The sequence below is a fragment of the Gavia stellata genome, chromosome 3 (genome assembly GCF_030936135.1).
Source record: "Gavia stellata isolate bGavSte3 chromosome 3, bGavSte3.hap2, whole genome shotgun sequence".
Taxonomy (NCBI): Eukaryota; Metazoa; Chordata; class Aves; order Gaviiformes; family Gaviidae; genus Gavia; species Gavia stellata.
The window spans coordinates 77,685,649-77,712,253 of NC_082596.1; the positions used below are offsets into that span (position 1 = coordinate 77,685,649).

Consider the following 26,605-nt stretch of genomic DNA (forward strand, 5'->3'; position numbering starts at 1 on the left):
GGGAAATAACTTCTCACTGATATGGCTATTTACACAGAGCTAAATTCAGAAGTGATGAAGCAGCATAACAGAGTCTCTTTCTCTGGTCCATTTGGTATATATATACACACACATATATGTGTATATATATTAGTGTGTATGTATGTTCATGTACACCTATATGTAAGTCTCTCTCTCTCTCTTTCCAGATATACACACAAAATATTCTTTAGATATTTCAGTTTTGCTAAGTCCTAAGCTTTAGAACTTTGTAAGTCAGAGAATATTCTCAGTAATTTTTTTTCTGTCCCAAGAGCTACCTGAACTGAACCTCCAGCCTTTCAAGTTCAAAGCTCATCCCAATGTTAGAGATTCAGAACGACAGTGGTTCTCATTAAATCAATGACATATTAAATTTTCCTTAAGTAAAGGCAGAAACAAACATTTAAGAGTTACACAATTCCTCAGTGTTCACATTGGATTCTTGAAATAAGTCGTAGTAGAGTGGGTGCTGAAATTAACAGTACAGCAAAACTATAAATATACATTTTGCCTGAGGTTTTTTATTTTTATTTTTTAGAAAACATGCTTCTCACAAGAAACTGTTGTGAAATATGAAAGATACAATAAAAGTAGCTGGAAGCTAATACAGGATTCTCTAACCAAGAAAATACCATACACAGAAAAACTAAAAGTACCTCTTCCAAGGTGGTGTCAGAAATGCCATAGCCAGTCACATGTAGATGATGAAGGCTTTGATCTAAAGCCTGGAAAAGACCTTTAAAAGAGGTCTTATCTGCCCTTTCTGGAATCACATAGGTCAGCTCAGTCCCACTGTCCTCTTTCAAGAAGGCTTCTGGGATGTGGGTCTGTACCAAAGACGTGACCCGAAAAATATGCTTAGGATCCTGGATTTCAAACACAGAGGGCTATGAGGAAAGAAAGATAATTATGCACAAAAAATTAAATGTTACCAGAGATATGGGACTGGATAGTAGAATTCATACAGGAAAATTTCCACTGATGAAACTGCACCAAACCTGGGACACAGAGACTACATCCCAGGAATAAAGAAGAGTGAGACAAAGGCCTTTTCAGCTAAATATTGAAATTTATAATTTTCAAAGATGTTCTTGTGTTTGTCTGAATAAATAATAAATTAATAAATTATTAATAATAACAACAACAATAATAATAATAATAGTGGTAGTAATAATAGTAATATTAATACCACCCACCCAAAACAACCAAGAAAGCTGATAAAAATAATCTCTAATGATTTATATCAAATATTACTTCCTGGCAGGGGCATACGGCTCTCTTAGAATATATACAGTTATTACTTGGCAGGCACTGTTAAATTCTGTACAGTACATTTTTAGTATACCTTTTTTATGAGCGTTAGACTGTGTCCCTGACCGTATGTTTCTCTCAGATAAGACGGAGAACCACAGCACCTCAGCTGGCCATGCTGCAGGATGGCAATGCTATCGCTGAGCACCTCTGCCTCATCAAGATGGTGGGTGGTAAAGATCAGTGTGCAACCTGGATGAGAAAGGTTGGTATGTGTCTACAAAACCTGGTTTCTAGAGAAACACATCTTGCTTTCACAAGGGTCCTTTAACCTTAAGAGAACATGTTTCAGGTCCCTTCAAAACATAACTGCAATGCACAAACAAAACTTGCGTTCAGATTTACAGTTTGAGTTAGATTCAGGCCTAAACTTGCTTTGTCTTATATTATACATAGTATTAAGCCATTACAACTTCAAGCTCTTATAAGAGCTTAAGAGATTCCTTAAAACCACATAACACCAGTGTCTGTTTCAATGGATCATTCACTGTGAGTTATTACAGCTGAGTGCTCACTAGCTGAAGAGTTTGCTTCCTACAATCAGATTTTAACCTTATGGCACTTAAAAAATTAATGCAGCAGGCTGACTGATGATTCTGTTTTCATTAGAAGCATATATGCATCTATATACAGATATGTGCAAAATGGGAAATGAAAACCAGAAAATAATTTTGAGAAGCTAACAAAAAAGAAAAAGTAAGAGAAGAGAACCTTCAGGACAGGACTCAGAACTAAGCTCAACCTTCTGTTAGATTGGGCATCTTTCTGTGAGATAGTAGATAATTCTTGTAATCTCACTTGGCTGCTTTAAAGTTTCCCAAATTCAATTAAATGTTACCTCTGAAATTAACATATTTACTGAACAGCAATATTAATATTCTGACTATCTTGTTTAAATTTATTGAAACAGAATTCCAGAAAGGAAGATAATTAGCAAATTATGTGTATGTGCTTTGTACCAGCTTTGTACTTCAGAAGAACATCCCAAATGCTACGGCGAGAACATGGATCTACTCCACTGGTGGGCTCATCTAGAACAACTGTCTTTGAGTTTCCGATAAAGGAGATGGCAATTGACAGCCTCCTTTTCATTCCCCCAGAAAGGGCTCCAACAGGTTTGTACTGATGTTGGGATAAATCCACATCTTCCAGAGCTCTGAAATAGTACAGAAATGGGATCAATTTTGAAAATGTTTTTCCAGTCACGTCATGTCCACACAGAGCAGAATTACTGAAAAGTCACTGTAAATGGAAAGTGAAAAAAACACTACCTCTGACTGATTATACAATTTAGTGACAAAAACAAAGAGGAAAAAAAAATACCTCTTTACCTACAAAGTCTAAACACTCATCACCACCTGAAATACAAATTCTGGATAAGTATTGTGCAGGATAAGAACAGAAAATTTTGAAATTAAGTCCAATAAAATAACTACCAGTTTGTCCAGCGATCTCAGCAAACTCTAGATTATAACCTCTTAAACCATGGTAAAGATGGTTAGTTTCGTAACTCAAACAGTTCTTCAGTTTTTGCAACTACAAAAAGAACCTTAAAAAATGCTTGAGTTTTGAAGTAATTAAGGTCACACTGCTGCTTTTTTTTGTGTGTGGTTTTTTTTTTGAAGACATGTTTCTGTAAAGTAAACAGATTAGCAATTCTTAGGTAGAATAATACTACCTAATCCAACCTAATATAATTCCTGTGTTGAGGACTGGGAGATACCTTACAGACATTGCCTATTCAGCCCTTGCCCTCTGACGATCTTGCATCTGAGCAGTGTGTGGAAACATTCAATAAAGGCAGCACTGATAGACCATCAATTTATTTTTCATCACATTGAACATCCAGTCATTGACCTAAAAGCTTTCATTTGCGATCAGCCTGGCAAGCAAGACATAAAAGGCTCACAGTCCTAAACTAATCTCCTGAATCATTTGAGTGAATATGCAGCCTGTAAACCATGACATTTACCCTGAGAGAATTTTTCATTTTTAAGAAAACAGGTTTCTATAGTTGTTGTATAGATATATATCCAGGAAAATTATTCTTAATCTCTTTAGAAGCCATATTTTTTTGCTTAATAAAAAGCAAATTTTGTGTCATTGTTTTGTTGCTTTTTTAATTTCTCTGAAGCATTTTAAAGCATTCATTGCCTCTAAAAAAAAATTATATTTTTCTTAAAAGCAAGGCCTGCAGAGTCCTGAGTATTCTTATATGCCATTAGTATGACAGTCTGCTGCTGAAATTACAATTCAGCAGTCTAAATACAATAAAATACAGGATATTATTTTGCATAAATTTTAACCAAACACTATGTTTGGTTTGTCCTCGTCCTAGAGAGTTGTTTCTGTCGTTTCTAGAGAGAATTCAGTGTCCCACACAACAGAGATTTTTCAGTTCAAAATTTTAAAGTAAAAGGCTTTTATGATAGCTACTAAAATGGAAAGCCATTTGGCCACAAATGTGTCTGCATATGCCTAATTGTACACTTAAGGAGAAATCCCATCAACTTGGCATTTATTTCCATTGAAGCGTTGACGTGCCCAGCCCTCCACACAGTCTAGCATGAATCAAAAGGAAAACAGAAACTATTTACACTGCAACACTGTTAGAAGAGCATACATTTTATTCCTAAAGTTCAGAAAAAGCAGTTTACTATTAGTGAACAAGATCTCACCTGGTACGGTTTACTAGTAGTTTAATATACATGATGCAAAAATGAAGAAGATCTAGTCCTATATCAAAGAAGTAGCAGTCTAAAAACACTAGCAAACATTCTCAACCTGACAAATGCCTAATCCTCTGAGGTCATGTCAGAACTCTGGCTTGCTTTTCCTATTGGATTGTTTGTTTTTAAACCCCTTCGCTTGTTAAACACATTTAAAGCCTGAATTTGACAAAGGAAAAAGATGATGTCCTATTTAAAAAGATTGTAACAAGCAGTGCCTTTACCTGCTGTATTGGGTTTGGGTGGCAAGGTTTTGGCAGGGGGGGGCTACAGGGGTGAGAAGCTGCTAGAAGCTTCCCCCATGTCCAATAGAGCCCATGCCAGCTGGCTCCAAGACAGACCCACCGCTGGCCAAGGCTGAACCCATCAGCGACAGTGCTAGTGCCTCTGGGATAACATATTTAGGAAAGGGGAAAAACAACTGCGCAACGGCAACTGGAGAAGAGAGGAGTGAGAATGTGTGAGAGAACCAACTCTGCAGACACCAAGGTCAGTGAAGAAGGAGGGACAGGAGGTGCTCCAGGAGCCAGAGCCAAGATTCCCCTGCAGCCCATGGTGAAGACCATGGTGAGGCAGGCTGTGCCCCTGCAGCCCATGGAGGTCCACGGTGGGGCGGATATCTACCTGCAGCCTGTGGAGGATACCATGCAGGAGCAGGTGGATACACAAAGAAGGCTGTGACCTCATGGGAAGCCCACACTGGAGCAGGCTCCTGGCATGATCTGTGGCCCCATGGAGAGAGGAGTCCATGCTGGAGCAGGTTTGCTGGCAGGACTTGTGACCCCATGGGAGACCCACGCTGGAGCAGTCTGTCCCTGAAGGACTGCACCCCATGGAAAGGACCCATGCTGGAGCAGTTCGTGAAGAACTATAGCCCATGGGAAGGACTCACATTGGAGAAGTTCGAGGAGAACTGTCTCCTGTGGGAGGGACCCAACACGGGAGCAGGGGAAGAGTGTGAGGAGTCCTCTCCCTGAGGAGGAAGGAGCGGCAGAAACGTGTGATGAACCGACTGCAACCCCCATTCCCCATCCCCTGCACCGTTCGGGGGGAGGAGGCAGAGAAAATCAGGAGTGAAGTTGAGCCCAGGAAGAAGGCAGGGGTGGGAGGAAGGTGTTTTTAAGATTTGGTTTTATTTCTCATTACCCTACTCTGATTTTAATTGGTAATAAATTAAACTAATTTCCCCAAGTCAAGTCTGTTTTGCCCGTGACGGTAACGGTGAGTGATCTCCCCGTCCTTAACTCGACCCATGAGCCTTTCGTTATATTTGCTCTCCCCCGTCCAGCCGAGGAAGGGGAGTGATAGAGCGGCTTTGGTGGGCACCTGGCGTCCAGCCAGGGTTAACCCACCAGACCTGCCTTTTCTGGTTTTCCAATCTTCCTTCCACTGCAGGTGAGGGAACACAGAATAATAAATACATAAAGTCAGTGTTGACTTATCTGAAAACTCAAGGTGAACACACAGCAGTTTACTTTCTGTCTGCCTCTCCAGCAAGGAGGGAGGTAAGACAGACAGCGTGAGGCAGGAACCACTACAGCTGCTACCAGGCTAACAAACTCCACTCCAGTCAAAACCTGATTATTTGATGGTTCTGTATACCAGGTTTTTAAACATTGATGGTTTCACTACAAATACATTCAAGTAAAGGTTAGAAACTAGGAAATCTCTTTTCAAGGCATGATTTCAGAACATGAAGTGTGATAAAAACTCATGGTAAATCTGCAGTTTCCATTTGCTTCTGCTTGCAATTTTGCTTTAGCACTTTCTTGTTTGAGTGGCTTGCAACAGACACTAGAAATTTACTTGACAGATTTCGGCAAATGAAGGGAAAACTTACTGACTGACTTGCTGATTCAGCTGTTCCTTTGTCCAGCCAGGTGCCTTCACTGATCCATAAAGCAGCAGATGTTCTCGCACTGTTAGTATGTTGAACAGGACATCATACTGTGGGCAAACACCCAGCTCTGTCCTGATGGCAGCCAGGTCAGTACATATGTCCTTTCCATTAATAATAATGGTACCAGAGCTTGGTGGATACAGACCAGTCAAGAGTGATCTGATACAAGAAAAGAAAAATAATAATTCAGCAAAATCATGTGTAATGACTGTATTACATAGGTCACACTTGGATTTCCTGAGGCACATCCTAGCATCCTTAGAGCAACACCAGTTCAGCTGAGCACAGTTACAGAAACACCACTAATGTTTTGGGCTTTTTTTTAAAAAAGAAAAAAGCCAAGATCTCAACAATCCTTTATTTCCTTACTTCCAGAAAAAAATCCATTTTTTTCCAACCAAATATAACAGACTGTTTCTTCCTTTTTTCACATGTGTATTCTAGCTGAGGAGTAATTCCTAATTGGGTCCCATCCTGCATCACTGGTTTTATTAAAGCTCATCATAGTTAACATAAAGCTAGAAATACGTAAGCTTCTTAATTGAGATATTTAAAAATGTCATTTTCATTTTGTTATTTTCATTTCTGGTCAACTGCCAAGAAAGAAGTCCGGTGCAATCTGTAGGAACAAAGCACAAAACCCCATAAAACTCCATACTCTCCATGTGATAGGAGTACACATGGGATGTCGGAAAAGAACACTTTCCTGAGATGTGTTCAACTCTACAACTAGACATGCCCAGCTCCTACTTAAACTGCTCCTGAACTATTACATCATGGTTTCAGTGGCACAGGGGACCCAGTTCTCTATTCACTACATTGCTTTTGTTGTAGATATATAGCCTTCACTTTCCATGTGCTTTGATGAGTTTTTTTTTTTTTTTTCCAAATAAATATTTAATAGACATATGAAAGAGTTCACAAACATTTTGAAGTGAGAAAGCATAGCTGAGATCAGAGGGGAGTGTAATAGAATTAAATGGCAGACTTACATAACTGTTGTCTTGCCAGCTCCATTAGGTCCCAAGAGGGCTGTTATCTGACCTCTATGGAAAGTGAGGCTGAGATCTTTAACAGCAGCCTTCTGGCCATCCACATGCTCTTTGGTGAGAGACAGCAGCACTACACCAATGGTGGCTCCTTCGATGCAAGGGCCTTTCCCACTTGGAGGTGCTGGGTCTGTATGGGGAAAAGCAGCAGATCAAGAGGACCGCTGAATCTAAACATGTGTGTGTCTGTATATAGGGAATAACAAATTAACTTAATCCCTGTTGCCATTTACCAGAGCCTGGAACAGTTGTTCAGATGCTCCAAACTGACATAAGCTCCATTGAAATCAAAGATACTATACCAGTTAGTATTTGCTAAGAATTTGGCCTATGTGCAGTTTTAAAAAGCAACCTAAAACAATTCTGCCAAGTTGTTTGCATGTCCATATATGTCTCCATAGAGTCATAAAATAGTTGTTACATTTTATTTGTAGTAGAAAAAACACTTATAATAACGTTGTTTAAATCATTGTTTTATACTCATAAGTATGAGAAAATTCTGACTGTGTGAACTACCCCATGTATGCCATCCAGTTTCGGGCATGTAACATTAATATAACATTAACAGGCAAAGCAAGTTAATCCTCTTAATTCCCTCAGTCAATAAAGCAAAGCAGATCTCTTTGCAAAATGATTCAGAGCAGCAGTTTAGTCTAAACATAATTCAAAGTCCTCAATGCAAGTAGATACCCAGCATTTTTCTAACTGTGAGGTAACCAGCTCAGCAAACTGAGATGACCATATGACACAGATCAAGTTGACTTCCATTCTGTGTCAGGAGGAAAGGTTGGCACTACTTTCCAAACATGAGCACAGTCAATCACCAGCCCCGTAAATATATTATTAATATGTAATATTTTGTTGACTCATTACAAGTGAGAAATCTGGCAGTGGGATTTTTGTTTCTTTTTAAACAAAGGCAAGACAAATTGGAATGTTAGTTCAAAGAAACAGAAACTGTTATGGATGAGAATTATGAGAAGAAAGAATTATCCTTTTTAATATACATTTTATATATCAAAATGTATAATTTATATATTTATATATAATATTTCTAGTTTGCATTTATATTTTATGTAATAATTTTATCTATAATTAAATAAAATATAAATAACTATTACAAGAATATAGAATTACACTTTATATACAAATATATAAAATTATATAAATCAAACTATAAATAAAAAAATGTAATTATTTCAACAATTGGTTTGTTTAGTCTGTGATTGAAGAAGGTTTTTTTCTCCTTTCACAATCAATTTCAAGTTTAGAAAGAACTTCTGCCAGAAGCTTGAGGTTACCTACCAACAAGGCACTACCATCAGCTGTGACGTTTCTGAGGCCCTTCTACCCATGAACCTCTCTTCCAGTTAGCTTCTCTATCTTTTGATCCGAAGACTAAAACCACCAACAAACATTATTGATGCCCTTTCCACTGTTTCCTAAATTTGCAAGTACATCCTGGAACTTAACAAGAAAACTTAAAGTACAGACTGAGCCTCAGACAATGTATCTCAGGTAAGATTCAAAGGAAGAGCTCCAAATTGCTTGCAAGCAGTAAATTAATCACCCTAGAACTTCTCCTAAGAGGAGTTCCAAGTGGGTAATCAGCACCCAGGTCTCTGCCAGCCCTACTCTGGTTGGAGTTCCAGCTTGTAAGAACTACACTCCAGCCCTTCCCTGACACACCTCTGAATTCCAAAGTGCTTTCCACCCCCATTGAACCAGCCCTTACCTGGGCTATATGGAACAAATGCAGAAAACACCTGGTATCAAGTCACTTTGCTGCTCCAAGCAAATTATCCATGAATGCCCTTGTCCCATTATCAGTACAATGACATCCAATTCTTATGAAAGGGAGCAAGTTCCTTCGCATGCATGGCAGCATCCGAGTTCGAGTTCGCACACAGGCAATTTGATACCGAGCATGTGACGTGGATCAGTTTAAGCAGAGGAGAAGTGAGTTGAACAGATCCACAAAGTTGTAGGCAATCACTTGTATGGCTTAGGTCAGAGACCATGCTAGTAACTTTTCAGGCAGAGGAGAGGTTTTCTCTTTGCTTTCCACAGAGGAAGTGGTGAATCCAGGGGGGAATACTGAAAATCTTTATTTTAAGTAAGGACCAAAGACAATCATCTCCACAAAATGGAATTGTTCCAAATTGCAGAAATTCAGACAAAATTCATACTGTTAGTTTTTCCACAAATCTGTAAATGAACCTCAAGACATTTTGAAGTTTGCCCTACTCTAAGAGATACCAATACATAAAACTGCTGAGTTGTTCAGCTTCTTTGTCTGTGCTACAGACAACTGGATCATTTCTAAACTACTGCAACTTCCAAAAAACAGCAACTCATCATGTTTTTCTAAGGCCCAAGAGGGAATATAGGTGAGGGTGACGTACTCCTTCATTCACAAAACATAAATGAAATGTGAGAAAGTCCTTAAAGACACCGGAGAGGGAAAAAAAAAAAAACACCTAAAAAATTAAATTAATTTTAAGCAAGTGAACAAAGAAATAGAAGAGCAATTAAAGTATCCGAAGGCAGATAAAAATTAGTTACAATAACACTACCTTTTTAAACAAAAGGATAAGAAGCAGAGACAGAAAGAACAGTGATATCATAGAAGAGGGAAATAAGAACTAGAAGAAAAAGAAGTTAACAAAGTTAATCTTACCACTGAAACAAGAAGCAAATAAAAACAGCATAGGAGGAGGAAAAAAATCAAACTGAAGGGAAAAAAAAAGTTAATAAAGTACAACATTTTTCAAATTCAGTAAGAGTATGAAAGGTTTTGCTTTGGGTTTGCATGATAAGGTTTTGGTAGTGGGGTGGGGTACAGGGGTGGCTTCTGTGAGAAGATGCCAGAAGCTTCCCCCACGTCCGATAGAGCCCATGCCAGCTGGCTCCAAGACAGAGCCACCGCTGGCCAAGGCCAATCCAATCAGCAACAGTGGTAGCACATCTGGGATAACATATTTAAGAAGGGGGGAAAAAACTGCAGTGGAACAACAGCAGCAGAGAGAGGAGTGAGAGTGTGTGAGAGAAACAACTCTGCAGACACCAAGGTCAGTGAAGAAGGAGGGGAAGAGGTGCTCCAGACACCGGAGCAGAGATTCACCCACAGCCTGTGTTAAAGGCCACGGTGAGGCAGGCTGTACTACTGCAGTCCATGGAGATCCACGGTGGAGCAGATATCCACCTGCAGCCCTTGGAGGATTCCACACCAGAGCAGGCTCCTAGCAGGACTTGTGGACCCATGGAGAGAGAAGGCCATGCTGGAGCAGGTTTGCTGGCAGGACTTGTGACCCCATGAGGGACCCACGCTGGAGCAGTCTGTCCCTGAAGGACTGGACCCCGTGGAAATGATCCCTGCTGGAGCAGTTCGTGAATAACTAGAGCCCGTGGGAAGGACTCACATTGGAGAAGTTCGAGGAGAACTGTCTCCTGTGGGAGGGACCCCACACGGGAGCAGGGGAAGAGTGTGAGGAGTCCTCCCCCTGAGGAGGAAGGAGTGACAGAGACAACGTGTGATGAACTGACCACAACCCTCATTCCCCGTCCCCCTGCACCGCTGATGGGGGAGGAGATAGAGAATTCAGGAGTAAAGTTTAGCCCAGGAAGAAGGGAAGGGTGGGAAGAAGGTGTTTTTAAGATTTGGTTTTATTTCTCATTACCCTACTCTGATTTGACTGGCAATAAATTAATTTCCCCAAGTCGAGTATGTTTTGCCCATGATGGTAATTGTTGAGTGATCTCTCCCTGTCCTTATCTCGACCCACGAGTCTTTCTTTATATTTTCTCTCCCCTGTCCAGCTGAGGAGGGGAGTGATAGCGAGGCTTTGGTAGGCAAAGAGGCAATACATAGGGACAGAATGAACCCAGGAGATAGTTTTTTTAAATTTTTTAAAGAGTTTTCTTAAACATTTGTGTACAATAGTTTTAATTGAATGATTCAAGCATTACAGGTGACAGCACAATTAGCAGTTAGTGTATAATGTTCATAGTATACACTATATAATAGAGGAGAGAAAGGGACAAGATCTAAACACATAATATACGACTAAGTAATGATAAAAGCAGATTGATCAAAATCAGCACACCATTCAGTAAAGAGCCATTACTAAAATTCTATTATGACTACAAACCTTTTTCTTGGAAGTTTTCATTGAAGAAAAACATATTAGAATTCAGACAACGTCTCTTCCTCCTCTCTGCACCACACAGGTTCTTCCAGTAGGAAACAGTAAAGGGAAAGTTCCATCTGTTCTTTAATCCAGATTTTCCTAGATGATAATTGTGATAGAAACTTGCAAAATCTGTAGTCATTTCATATTTGTTTGTAGACTACTAATGTCCTATCATTACTTACGAAGATCTGGTTAGCAGATTAGCTCAAACTCTTAGCTGCGCTTAACAAGCCTTAATAAAGTGGAAAAAATCATTTGGTCATAACACCAGGTTCTGCCATAAAATAATCAATCCTCAGTGATACTGTGCTTTACCCTATCTCCAAATCAGCTGTAAAGTGTAACAGAATGACAGACTTAACAATATGTAGGCACAGCCTAACATAATCTTGCAACCTAGAGGAAAGAAAACGCACTAAATGGCCTGCTGAGGCAAACAGCCTTATTTTTTATTATAACAACAATCCATTGCACCAATCTTTAAATATTACTCTTCCATTACTATCTGCACTATTTAAATAAATCAGCCAGCATAAGAAACATTTATTGTAGCACACAAACAAAAAGGGCAAAAATATGCTCCTACACACAACCTGAACTTTGGCATTGCCTGATCATTGGAGGCTTCATTTACCTATCACACAATATACTCTCTGTGTGTTTGGAGTTGCATTTCATTGACACTAAAGGGCAGGTGTCAATTTAAACTAAAGTCTATAAAATTCAGTTGTATATTCCACACATCCCTATCTTCCAAGGCAAAATTAGTTTCTTTTTTTTATATTTTTAAAACAAATACAGAGTAGCTGGAAGAAAAGGTGACATATGCAAATCAGAGGAAAGGTACATTTCAAACAGCTAGTGAGGCATTAGGCTACAATTAAAAATGCATCAACCAACTCAATAATATTCATAAAACTTGGTTAATAAAAAAAAAATCCCACTACTTTCTGAAAATATACTTGAAAGTTAATTAGTTTTCTTTATGCATTGGACTGTGGACTGACTGGGAGCAAGATACAGTTACCACACAGTTTGAAGTCTTTGTGATCTGAAAATGTCTTCTTGTTCATGGGTTTCAGCCCAAGTACTGACTCAGAAGATTCATCATTTTCACAGGAAGTTTGCTACTAGACTGAGCTCTGTTACTACGAAGTACCAACAAATTCTTAAGTCCTTCAACTATTAGTCATCCCCGTAAGCAAACAAAAGATATATCATGCCTGGCTACAAATTCTAATCCATGGGTTAGCACTACTCAATATTTATGTATGTAGAAAGACTTTCTTACCCTGTCCCTAAACGCAATCAGGCAGTTCTGCACATCAAAACCTCAACTCAGAAAAAGATGTGGTTTTGGTTTGGTTGCATACAATGAGGAAAGCCAATTCTATCCATTCCATTCAATAACTTCTTCAAAAACATGAAATAAGAACAACTCCATGATCTTACCAGGAATAATATTGCTGAAATACCATCCACCTATGGTATATAAAATGGAGTCAAAGAACATCATCCAGCACATCCATCCAAAGGTCATGTATCCTCCTTGGGCCATTGACTGGTGCACATTATTCCACTGAATTCCTGGTTGTAATAGTAATAATAATAATGATTTTTAAAAGGTCAAAGCTAAATCAGTACAGCATTAAGGATCACAAACACATCAACACCACACACTTCTGGGTATTTAAGCACTGACACAAAAAGACCATAGTTAATAACAGTAATCCTAATGAACAGAAATTAATTGCTATGCCTCTACAAGCCTCTGTTTAGAACAGCAGGTGACACTACTGCTGGGAAAATGCAGAGAAGCTCTTGTAGAAAGGGCTGTTTATGAAGTTTTAGCTGGCCCTTAATTTGGCAAAAGAAAAAGAACTACAACTCTGACAAAATGGGGCACTGACCCCTGAAATTAATCAGGCTTTATGCCATTCTGCTGATATTACAAAGAAATGGGTTACACAAAGTTTAAAGTCATTTTTATAATGCTAAATCTGAAAACTTAAATCTGTGAATTCTAAGAAGCAAGTGCATTGACTGTATTCAGGGGTAAACTGGAACAACAAACTCACTGAATAATTCTATGAAATATTATTATACCCACTGAATAAAATTATTACACTGCAGAAGACATGAAAGGAAGAAAGAAGGTGAAAAATACTAGTACTACAGAAAGTTGCCATATTGCTAAATGGAAAATAAAAGTAACCAAATTGTAGATTTACAAAAAACATTGCATTTTTTTCCTGAAAATGTTACTTTGTTTGCAGTACAGCGTTATTGTTTCTACAATTCTTTTTCTACAATTGCCAAGAAAAGCCATTCTTCCACAAAGCACATTTTGTTGTTTCTTCAGTCAAGATGAGTCATTCGGATGAAGTGTCTAGCGGGAAATTTAAGTAGTATTTTCTGCAACTGTCTCTTCCACTCTTACCAACTTTTGTATCACTATGATACTTTTTTAATGCCTAGTGGTTTGAAATATCCAGTCATCAATATCGATCTTGCCATAGTAGTAATAACAGAAAGGGATTACATCCCTTTATATATTTAGATACATAAATGCATATCTTTTGTAGACATTTATCAAGGGCCCAGACATTCACTTCTTACTTTTCTAAAACTTCAGCATCAATAGGGACAGCTCTTAGCTTGATGATAGGAGGGATCACCATGTTAAAACATGTAGTAACCTGTTAGAACATCTAGCCAGTTTACAAACATTTTTTCTTCCTAACACTTAAACATAATAGAGTGTTCTCATGCATTTCTGCACCTGCTCAGTAGCTCAGTGGGGATTTCACCAGCTGCCTCCAAACTTGCAGAGGCAAGCTGCTACTCAGGCTGAGTACAAATAGGGTCACGCAGGAGAAATGTACAAAATACTTCACAAAGTAAAGGTAATTTTTTTTCTTACTTTCCAATGTATAATAGTTAAATAATCATCTTAGCATGATGTTGAGAGTGAATAACTTACACTGTTCTTGTTCTGGAAAATATTGTTCTCATAAACCTCCATTGTGTTATACACTAGTGCATGTGTGAACCCAGACACATCTATCAAGCTCAAGAGTAGTCCAACCTAATGAATAGGGTTGGAGGCCTGCTTGGATGAACAGGGAGCTCCTGGCCAAACTCAAACACAAAAAGGAAGCATACAGATGGTGGAAGCAAGGATGGATAGATAACCTGTGAGGAATAAAGAAACATTGTTCGAGCATCCAGGGATGAAGTTGCGAAAGCTAAAGCCCAGATGGAATTGAATCTGTCCAGGGATGTCAAAAACAACATGAAGGGCTTCTATAAGTACATAGCTGACAAAAGGAAAACGAGGGAAAATGTTGGCCCATTGCTCAACGAGACAGGCGACCTGGTTACACAGGATGTGGAAGAGGATGAGGTACTGAATGCCACCTTTGCCCCAGTCTTCAGTAGCAAGTCTGGTCTTCATAAATCCCAGGTTCCAGAGGCCAAGGGAAAAGTCTGGAGCAAGGAGGATGTACCTTTGGTGGAAAAGGATCAGGTCAATACTTAGGCAAACTGCACATACATAAGTCCATGGACCCTGATGGGATGTGCCCAAAAGCACTGAGGGAACTGCAGATGTCATTTCAAGGCCACTCTCAATAATCTTTGATCAATCATGGCAACTGGGAGAAGTGCCCGCAGACTGGAGGAAAGCAAATATCACTCCTGACTTCAAGAAGGAGGACCCAGGGAACTACAGGCCTATCAGCCTCATCTTGATCCCTGGGAAGGTGATGGAGCACCTAATCCTGGTAACCATTTCCAGGCACATGAAGGACAAGAATATCACCAGAAATAGTCAGCGTAGCTTCACCAAGAGGAAGTAATGCTTGACCAACTTAATTAAACTTCTGCGATGAAAGGACTGGCCTGGTAGATGAGGGGACACTAGTGGATCTTGTCTACCTGGACTTCAGTAAGGCTTCTGACACTGTCTGCCATAAGATCCTCCTGAAGAAGCTAAAGAAGTATGGGCTGGAGAAGCAGACAGTGAGGTGGATTGCAAACTGGCTGAATGGCCAGGCCTAGAGGGTGATGATCAGTGGCATGAAGTCTAGTTGAAAGCTAATAACTAGCGATGTACCCCAGGGGCCAATACTGAGTCTGATCCTGTTTAACATCTTCATTAATGATTCGGATAATGGGGCAGAGTGTATCCTCAGTAAGTTTGCTGATGACACAAAACTGGGAGGTGTAGCTGATATGCCAGAGGGTCATGCTGCCACCCAGAGAGGCCTGAACAGGCTGGTGAAACAGGCTGACAGGAACCTCATGAAATTTAACAAGAAGTGCAAAGTCCTGCACCTGTCAAGCAACAATCCCCTGTACCAATATATGCTGGGGGACACTCAGCTGGATAGCAGCTTTGCAGAAAAAGACCTGGGGGTCCTGGTGGACACCAAGTTGAACATGAGCCAGCAATGATCCCTTGACACAAAGAAAGCTGATGATATCCTTGGCTGCCTTAGGAAAAGCATTGCCAGCATGTTGAGGGAGGAGATCCTTCCCGTTTGTTCAGCACTGGTGAGGCTACGCTTGGAGTACTGCGCCCAGTTCTGGGCTCCACAGTAGAAAAGAGGCATGGAGGAACTGCAGGGAGTCCAGCGAAGGGCCACAGAGATGATTAAGGGACTGGAGCATCATGTGTATGAGGAAAGGCTGAGAGAGCTGGGACTGTTCAGCCTGGAGAACAGAAGGCTCGAAGGGGATCTTATGAATGTATATAAATACCTGAAGGGAGGGTGCAAAGAGGATGGAGACAGGCTCTTTTTGGTGGTGTCCAGTGACAGAACCAGAAGCAATGGGCACAAACTGAAACACAGGAGGTTCCCTCTGAACATCAGGAAAGACTTCTTCACTGTGAGGGTGACTGAGCACTGGCACAGGTTGCCCAGAGAGTCTGTGGAGTCTTAAACTTTGGAGATATTCCAAAGCCGTCTGGACACAGCCCAGGGCAACCATTTCTAGGTCGCCCTGCTTGAGCGACAGGGGTGGACTAGATGACCTCCAGAGGTCCCTTCTAACCTCAACCATTTTGTGATCCTGCAAAACTCCCTGTTGATATCCTCATCAGAAAGCAAGCATTAGAGTTGCCACTGACATCAATGAGGACTTCCAAGAAACTGCTCTAAATGCCTTGCCAAAGCTTCCTCCACTGGACTGAGAGAAATAACACATTCAATGAGTGAAATAATATTCAGTCAGATGGTCATCCTTAGGTAGCTTTACTGAATTTCACTAAATATAAAGTTTGGGTTTGCATCTCTAGAACAATTTTACTGGCTGAATACATTCATTCCGTCATCTAACAGGATGTGATTTTTCTCCAACCTCTATTGCACGTAGAGTAATGTTAAGCCCGCTTTAATTTACTGCTAGAAAGCAGCACAAGCTTAACTTCATTTTCAAGGGACATTAAAAAGGTTTTCCTCCTGTTATGATCTATCCTGTTAACTCATGATCAGAGATTTTTTTCAGAACAAAGTGAAAAACATGTCCAACCGTAGTTTTTGAAATAATAATTACAAAGCTTTTCTTCTAACCGGAGAGCTTACCTATTTCTTGGCCTTCAAAGAATGTAATGAAAAATACTCCTTGCCCAAAGGCAGTTGTAGACAGAAGACACTACAATACCAGAGGAGAAACAGGATGTGAACATCAAATAAAACACGTCATTAACAAGATCCATGAAATAAAATAACTTGTGATACTAAAAGCAAGCACAAAATAAACAGACCTTTGTTTCACGTACGCTAATGGTCTTTATTTCCTTTTATGTTTTAACAGTACTCCCCCCACATACTGCAGTAGTATTTGCTCCACCTTAAAGAGTTCCACTGACCTAGTTATTAATAATGGAAAGCATTATTTAACTTTATAGCAAGTTATAGACCATCATAAGTCTACCACATACTGAAAACATATAAAGTATATCACTGTAAAAGTATGCAAAGGAATATACTTTCTGTAGTAAGAGCAGTGGTCCCACTCATTTTTGTAAGACCAGGACTCAAGAAGAGACAGAGGCAGAAGGAACACACACACTGGGTACTATGCTGAGCCAGCATTTTTGTGCAAGGAAATAACATTTGACTTCCAAGAAGCAACACAGTCATGCTGTATCCCAAAAATACAAAATGGAAAATAAGCACTTCAGTGATGAAGTATAACAAGGAAGTATGACTGATGATCAATGGAAAAACACTGGTGAGCTCATGAAGGCTGATGGGGAGATCCAAAACATTGCTAAAATTAATAAGCATTACTCAGTGATAAAGTTCTGCTGTTTGAAAGTGAGCTGAAATAGCTCATTTTATCTCCTATTTTAAAATAATACAATTAAATAAGGTTTCTGCAATATTTGACACAAAAGGAACACATCCTGCCAGCTGTATAAAGAAAGAAGTATAACATAGGCTGCTACTTAGAAAAAAAATCCAAATCATTAGTGGCATGGATTACATTTTTGTACAGAGAAGTTTATGCTAATTCCCATTATCTGAGTCCCTGCCTCTTACATTGCTAAGGTTTCGCCATCTCACTTGATGGTCTCTCCCCTCTCTTCAAAAATTATTGCCTTTTCCACATGCCGCTGCCTCTTATTTTTGGCAAATGCAGGATATCTGAAGAGTTATTTTGAAATAACTGATTTTTAAAGTGTGCAAATTATCTGATGCATACTTTTCCCTCTCTGTGGCCCAAAGGATGGGGAAAAAAGCAACAGAAAAAAAAAAAAAAAATTCCACCCTGCCTATTTATGCCTGAATTCTGCAGTCTTACATCTGTGCTTACTTGTATGCATAGAGCCAGTATATTTTATCTGACAGATTGACACTGAAAAAGTGTCCATTTTTTTAATAGTGTATGAATTATTCCACCAGCTTAATTTTATATGTGAGTTATTTTGAAAGAGTGAAGCCATAATGTGTGAAATATGGTTTGCATCGCATGATGGTAATATTTAATGTCCCAATCAGGGATATAGTGTGTTAAGACAGTACAAAGACATAAACAGCCTATGGCATACATAAAACAGGAAAGGACATGGAAGAACTGATGCCAAAGAAACATATACTTCAGACTGTACAGCTAGATAAGCACTAGACAGATTTCTGATTTAATCCCCAGTTGTACTCAACAGAGAATCAATCACTAGTTTTCCTCCAAACAAATAATGACTTTCAGGAGTGGTATGTCATCAGGTGTGCTTGAAAGTACACTAACATTACAAATATTTTGAGGCCAAAGCATAAAGAGCACAAGTAATGTAACTTCCTTATATTTTCTGAACGTTTATGAAAACGTTTATGAATTTTTTTTATTCCTTTCTACATTCAAAACATTTTCTCAACTGGACAGTTATTAATGTGACTTATTTCCAGTGAAACACAAAAGCAAACAGAAACCTGGGAAAAAATAAGTAAATTATAGTCTAAAGTTTCAAAACTATGGAAATCCACAGCATGGCTGGAGGAGAAAAATTAGAAAAGGAAAAGAAATATTTACCATTATAATCTGTTTGGTGAAACTCAACTGGTTCTGCAAGACCAACAAAACTATGTAGGGTAAAAAACTGATCATATACACAAGGCTGGCACACAGAGCTGCTGTATCAGCACTGCTAAAAAACACTCCCAAAAAATAGCTTAACATAATAACTGTAACTCCAAAATCCAGGAGAAAAAGGAAGATGAGGAAGCCATTGCTATAAGCAAAGATACCACTTGCTTTTAAAACAATGGCCAGAGCACAGCTGCTTATTGTGAGTACAGTGACATTCTCCAGAAACCAAGCAAAGAAATGAATGGCTGGATGTACACCCATTGTCTTCATATACTGCAAGAAAACATAGCAAAGAGAGTTCAAGTTAGGAAACAAATTTTCTTCTCTCTCTCTTTTTTTTTTTTTTTTTTTAAGCAAAACATGTTGCCACCAATACACTACCAGCTCCCCAGAGGATGTCATCTTCCCCTTAAATTACTTGTCTCTTTTCCCTTTTCTTGTGCTACCCCTTCTGCTGCTCTCTCCTGGGTCAAACATGGTTCTGAGCAGGACTGCCTCTGAGCTTATCACATACTAACCCGAGGAATACCAGTGCTCAGGCACAACTCTCTTTTGCGTAGGATTGCAGGACCAGATGTCAGATTAATTACTGGGTCCTCCAGTGAGGAGTTTGCCTTTTTATGCTCTAAAAAGTACTGAGGATCTCTACAGCACTGTATATACCAATGTTTTTTCCCAGCTTGTTGCTTTACTGTAAGTAACATATGGATATGTTTGTAAACCTTTATGTATTAGCACGCAAATAATAATTTAGCCAGGTATGAGGTATCACCCCTCTTTTTTAAAAAAAATGCTTTTTGAAACAAGCTAATACTACTTCTGAAACAGTTTTCATAAGATGATCAAAATTAACTTTAAGATTATTTAATATTTTAAAACATTAAAAAAATAAGGCCTATCTTATAACACAAAGTTTAGAGTAATTTGATAATTTCCAAAATTTAAAAAAGCTTACTCCAGCAGTATAAAGACCAGTATAATTCTTCAAAAAAGTGTATTTATCCATTCAGAAAATGTATCATAAAACCCCCTGTCCTTCCATATGCTTAGCACCTGCTAAGACTAGCCATTGATATAAGCAAATAATTGTCTCATTTTTTCTGTGTCATCCTCCCTTATATTTCTGGTGATTACATGGTACATAGCAAATTTTTAATTTGGTTTAGGAAGTTTTATCATTTTAGACCACATATAGCAAAACATGAAAAAGGAACCAAAATAAAAACCATTCTATTCACAAGGACTTTTTCGAAACAGCAGTTTCCAGCTTCAACTTTTACGGATCTTTTGCTTGTTGCTTTTTGTCTCGGGGACAATATTTGCATACTGAGAGGACTGATGCTCAATGTTGTGAATCTGAATTGGCAGCTAGAACTAGAACTTACTTGCCAGAGGAAACAAGTGAAAACAAAGCCAGCTGGATTATGAGTACATAAAAGTACCTCAAAGTTTAAGTTTTGTATTTCAGTACACTTTAATAAATAAATTTTATTTTCAGGGGCTAATCTGCCTCTTACCTCCTCAAGATGAATTTCTCTTTCATAAACCAGCCTGCGAACCATGCCAGCAACTGAAACCATCCATGTTAACATCATCATAAGTGGGAAAAAAAACCCTATATTGTTCAAGAATCTGTGAAAGAAAATATATGCAGAGTTGTTAGCCCCCCCAAAGATAAAATATTTTTAGCAGAATGTTAATAGGTTAATACTGGGACTAGTCTCAAATTATGCACAAAATAAGATCTGACATGAGCAATAAGACTTATTCTTGTTCTGGTTAGCATTGCTTATTTTTCATGTAACAAGCTAAATATATGTATTGGTACTATAATATTACATTAATATTTGTCAATGATACAACTGATGTAATCACTCTTTAGGGCTCCATTCAAAGTCAAAGAGAATTCAGATTTGTGTCTATGGCAAAGTAATATATTTGGGCAGTAAGGAATAACATGAGCCAGTCAACTTCTGCTCCACTTTAACAGATTTATTACCACTGACTAATTTTAAATTCTAATAGTCAGGATGTTTTGATGGTTTTACAAAGAACAATCCTACACTTTTTCTTTTGCTTCATCAACTTTACATTGTATCTCAACACATACCAAGGACCAATTTACAGTTTGTGTACAGGACAACTAATGATGGGAAGTGGGTTTCTTAGCATCATCTAAGTTAGTTACACAATATGTTCACACAGTCTCTGTCCAGCAGACTACTCCACAGTATAACTGCAAACAGCTCGTAAGGGGTCATTTGCCAGACAGAAGTTGCATAATGTTTTGTGGTCACAACTGTTAAACAACATTTGCTATACTGTAATATTCTGGTATCGGACATACTGGTTCAATCCTGTGCTGACATATACATTCACCCACTGCAAAGACCTAGTAGCTTCCCAAGTCCTCTAGCACTAATCTAATAAGGATAATATATTGAATTCAAAAGCTGAAAGTTTACTTACAGATCACTAGTATGACAAGGGTAAGGCATGGCTTGCACCTGAATGGTTGGCTCTGAGGTATCTGTCCCAGTCTGTGCTGAAATAATTGCCCTTTCAATCATGTCTTGAAGAGGAATAAAAATGTGGTTGTATTTAAACCCATCAGCTGGCAACTTCTGGGGATGGGATTTCCACACTGGATTTTTAATCAAATCTGTTCTCATGCTATAGAGAACACTGGTCCTAATTGTATATGAAATGTGTTGTGGAAGGGAAGTGCTAGACTCTTGCGTCTTGTTCTTTGGCATATCAAAGATGATACCTGACACAAGAAGAAAAGGCTCTTTATACCCAAACTTATATGATTTACGCTATTTACATAGCTAACTCATAACCAATTATCATATGATAGTAGGATACATTCACCTGTCAGGGCAGGCCTTTAAAGTTTCTTGGCCCCCCCAACAAAAGAATGGTAGGTTTCATAGAGACTTACATTTTTTACATTCATGAATGAAATGTAAAAAATTATTCACAGAATAAATGGGCTTGCTACAATCATTTTTATCTAAGAAAATCCCTTCTGTGATTTGTTTTTTTGAATTGTGGTTTATTCTCTTTGTATCCAGATTTCACCCCTTTTTGGGGACTGATCTCAATTCCACAGTGAAAGCAGCGGCCATAAAATTTGTCCATCAAAGGATAACAACCCCTGGAAGTGGGTGACAAAGTAAACAGTACCAACCCACTAAAATTTACTCTTTTTTAATTTCTGGTTTAGCATAGCAGAATTTGCATGTTTATTTTCCCTAGCTGTGTATAAAATAAAAAACCAAAACAACAGAGGGGAAAAATGTGGCACACTATACATAGTCTTAAATGGGGGTCTCTTTTGGAAAGGATATATGCAACTTAAAAGCATTTTATGCAAGAAGAGAAAAGTGTGTGTAATAAGAAAAACATTCTTGTCTTTTAAATTCTTTTGTACAATTAATTGATTCTCAGCAATAAAGATATAATGCAGGAAAAGGATCGAGAGTGTAATCCCAGGGAATAAAAGAAATATATCTGTTGGTGAAGTATTTCTTTATTCTGAATAAACAAGTTAATTTTTCTGAGGTGTTGGTTTAAGAATAGAACTTACCTTTTTGCAAAGCCAAGAGTATAAAAATTGAAATTCAAAAGGATGTAAGCTAGATGATCTCGTCATAATAAGTAGTCAAGTTTCCTCAGTACTATACATTTCTCAGCTCTTTTTATTCTACTTTAAACATTTATTACTATTCTTTTCAATACTTTGTTAGAAATAACAGACTCCAAGGATTCATTTGGCAGTTCCACAATCAAAACAACAATATAATTAGTCTTTACAGCATATATTACAGCATTCAAATGTTGGGGAATACCTCTAAGGTAAATGTGCTTTATTTTGCCTGTATTATAGGTGTTTTAGTACATACTTTACAACTGTGTAAGCTTAACCTACCTTATCAATAAACATAGACAACAACTACAAAGGCTGATGTTTTCTGTCAATATACATTCTAAAGAAGGTACTTACTAGCCAAAAAATTATTTTGCTGCATGAGTTCATGAGCCTTCTCCTCCAATTTCTCAACAGAGTCAAAAGGCTGGAAACGGTCCAGTAACACACAGGAAGAGATATTTACTACAAGCTGTGACAACAGGTCAATCTGTTTACTTGCTGAGCTGTTAAGCATCTTGTTCATCACAGTTTCTAAGATGAGGAAACAAATTGGACTTCCTTAGTTTTAATGAACAGAACAGAAAGGTATGTTCTCACTTCCACATCCTATACAAGTAAATACCCTTTGTATTTAAAAAAAAAGGAGGAAGTTTTAAAAGCATAGATATTTTAGTGTGAACTTGTGGAAGTATAGTTCCTATTTCAGTGGCTTTTACAAGTCTTCAGCTAAGTTTTCCTTCAATTTCAGAGCAACAAAAATGTAACAAATTCTAGCAAAGTTCTGGAAAGAGACCATGTCCTTGAAGCTGTAGGACTTTCAACATTTCCTTATCTTTCCATAACTATTCCCACAAATACAAGTGAGTTATGGTACTTCGAATATTACAACAGAGATCCATCTCTTTCATCTAGTAATGTATTGGCCAGTTGTTCTCTCTTTGGCACTGCGAATATTTCAAGTACCTTGTTATATAGGGCATAAACATTTTGACTCAAGCCCTACATTTAAAAAGCATCTGAAAAAAGCCTACAAGGCCTTCATTTTGACTTTGATCTTATCTATGGATCCAAGATGAATGCATACCTCAACCAAAGCCCAGTTTCGAAAAACACTGAACCTTGGAGGAATTCAGATCTTCATCCATTGGTAGAGAATGTAGAGACCGTGCTATATCCTTCTGTTTGAAAGAATAAGCAGAAGGATAGCATGATCCAGAAATAATCTTAGCTCATCTGGATTTAATGGAAACAGCTGAATTTCTCAGGTAATAAACAATGTTATAAAACATCCAACACAAGTTTCCATCTTAAAATTTTCAAGACTCACTTGAAGATATAGGCTTTAAAAAGGATAGGTGATGACCTCATTTGATAACAGTGGTGACAGACAAACCCTGGATCATAGATGTTATTCAGTGTCAGCACAGGAAATACTACAATAGGAAGGCAGGTAAGTGGAAAAATGTATGGAGTAGTCTGGAGAAAAGACATGATTACCAGCAAGAAAGGATAAAGATCACAAGGAGAAAAAGTAGAGGAACTGATAGTCTAGAACTCAGAAGACAGGCAAGCAATGACAGGGTGAATTCATGGGTTGAGAGAAAACAGCACCAAATATAGATACTATATGTCTTATTTACTGCTATCCTTGAGAAGGACAATAAAGGAAATACCTATGCTGCTACTTGTTTTGTGGCATTAAGAGAGAACAGAATATTCCTAAAATTAAGCCCAAGGAGTAGGGTTAAGCTTTCATAAACACTTCTATGTTTATATATATGGGTGTGTGTATTTATATATAGCCCTATATATACACACACAAAAAAATTATCACCAGAGATCTCTTCACCAGCTGATCTTTGAAAGACCTTAATTTGAAATCAATAATTAACTAAAAAAACTTCTCTCTTATGAATAAAACTATTGAATATTTTAGCATAAGGAATGCCAGCTAGCTTGCTACTTTCTTGCAGTACGGCATACTTAAATGTTTCTGAAAGCAAAATATTGTCTTTCACAATGTGCATGAACTTCTGTACTCTAGCGTAGAAATAACATATATATATGAACAGATACAACCCACAGGAAAGTTTTAGAATTAAGATCTATAGAATTGCCTACCTTGTATTTTTCCCATTCATAAATGTAGCAATTATGAATAAAAAACTCAGCAAATCTGTTTTTGCTATTATCTTCTTCATATTTTTTTACATACCAACTCGTCTTCCAGTTAGCTTGTTTAACCTATCATTAAGTAACCGGGAAGAAATTTAACTGGTTTGTGTACATCTACTAGGTAGAAGTGCTATTTAAGTAAAAGGTTGCAAGATTAAATTGGAATAAACCTGCAATGAATTAATTTAGGTCAGAAATTAGGATAAAGTTTCTAGTTATCAGGTGGTTTTGGTAGTGTCACAGTTTTCAGTGATGATGTTAGAGCTATTTGTATCCAGCTTTCTATATACACATAAAGCTGTTTCATTACAATGAGGGCAGCAGAGGTGTGGTATGGAGGAAAGCTGCCTGTTTTTTGTTACCCTGGCTGTTACATCCCAGGTCACATGTAGCTCTCCATAAGGGAGATTGCTTGGTAGTGAAAAAACACTTCACATCTGGGAGAAATCACAGAAGGACAAGAGAGAGACTCGGCAAGCAAGAATCTAAAAAAACCCTGCAGGACAACGGCCTCCCAGTGCCTCTTGAGAAGTTTGTAAGGACTGTGCCCAGCAAGGAGCTCACAAGCTCTAGTGGGACAGGGTTTACATAAAATCGGTTACACCCAGGAAATTACTACAAATTGCTGGGTCAGAAAGCAAGCATAGAGGAATACAGTTGCCTTGCCCACATATAGCTAGTTTAGAAAGTAAAGTAGGGTTTAAAAAGAAAACCACAAACTTTTCTGCCCTCCGTTAAATATTTACTTTGTTCCATGTGAGTAAAACTGACACAGTAACTCTGTAAAACAGTTTCAGAAATTGATAACTTTGCAAGGTCTTATAGCATAGAGAGGTTGGAAGAGTTCTCCATCAATCCACTCTGTGTCCGCGACACTTTCCAGCAGGAGCAGCAGCATGAATGTCACTAAGACTGTCAACCATTTTTATAGCATTATAGAGAAGTAAAAAAAGATACAAACAGAAGCACATTGGATTTGAGCATAATTAGAAGTCAGCTTAAGGTGAGTGTAGATGTAATAAACCAAGGGAATATTTGCTTTAGTTGGAAGACAAAACACAATCACACAGACTAGGTGATTTTAGAAAACTTGAGCATTGGATGGAAATAAACAGATTGTGAGTGGTAAAACCAAAAACACGTATGGATATATTTAAGACTTTAATTGGATCCAAGCAAGATAATTACAGGACTAAAAAGCTGATGCAGTATAAGAGTAATGAAATTTAAAAAAACCCATAAGAACAGAGGTTTACAGTAACAACTGCACATGATTATAGACTAATAAAATGAACAAAAAATCATATACAAAACCAACATAAAAATAAGAGGGCACAGTCATTTTTCAAAAAGAAAAATGATAAAGGGAATCTGTAAAAAGAAGTGTAATCAAAGTGTAAATGCAGAAGAGTGCTCTAGCACTTTGGACAGATCAGCTTCACAAAGGCATAAATTCTGTTGTGATTTATAGCCCATAATGATTTTCACTTTTTATATGATATTAACTTTATTGACTGTATTCCATTAAAACAAAGAAATTCTAGTTTCACAAGCCATTCTACTTAAATTATTTCCTGTATGCACCATCCAAGACTATTAACAATTTATTACATATTGTCAAATGTCCTTAGATTTGTTAAAAAAGCTAAAACTTGAGAAACACATGCACAGATTTCTGTGATGGTGTTGTCTGCAACAGTGAAGATGGACCTGATAACTCTGGAGATCTTGATATCTGTTTGCCCATAACCTATCATGTAGTTCCCAGTGTTAGAGCCAAACATCTATCTATTACTCAACTAATATATTGCGACAGCTATGTTTCCAGCAGGCCTTGTGGGTTAAGACACTTACTCTTTCCTCCCTCCTATCTTTCCAATTGTGTGATACTGTGGGGGTTTTTTCAGTTGTATTATGATCCAGCTTCACCATGAGGGGTGAGCTGTGCCTGACCTACAGTTCAGTGGTTAAGAAAA

At 38.1% G+C, this 26,605-nt stretch overlaps 1 protein-coding gene across 1 annotated transcript in view; it reads right to left on the reverse strand.

The window, feature by feature from the left end:
• The window catches only part of ABCA13 (ATP binding cassette subfamily A member 13), a 203,041-nt gene that overhangs the window by 100,155 nt on the left and 76,281 nt on the right, over window positions 1-26,605 (reverse strand). Inside the window, exons 23-34 of the mRNA XM_059815467.1 lie at window positions 22,809-22,985; window positions 21,269-21,569; window positions 20,317-20,431; window positions 18,743-19,072; window positions 16,792-16,861; window positions 12,656-12,790; window positions 11,162-11,299; window positions 6,954-7,140; window positions 5,902-6,120; window positions 2,292-2,488; window positions 1,367-1,524; window positions 678-908 (exon numbers count right to left, since the gene is read on the reverse strand). Of these exons, the coding sequence (XP_059671450.1) occupies window positions 678-908; window positions 1,367-1,524; window positions 2,292-2,488; window positions 5,902-6,120; window positions 6,954-7,140; window positions 11,162-11,299; window positions 12,656-12,790; window positions 16,792-16,861; window positions 18,743-19,072; window positions 20,317-20,431; window positions 21,269-21,569; window positions 22,809-22,985 (2,258 nt within the window). The remainder of the gene's footprint in view (window positions 1-677; window positions 909-1,366; window positions 1,525-2,291; window positions 2,489-5,901; window positions 6,121-6,953; window positions 7,141-11,161; window positions 11,300-12,655; window positions 12,791-16,791; window positions 16,862-18,742; window positions 19,073-20,316; window positions 20,432-21,268; window positions 21,570-22,808; window positions 22,986-26,605) is intronic.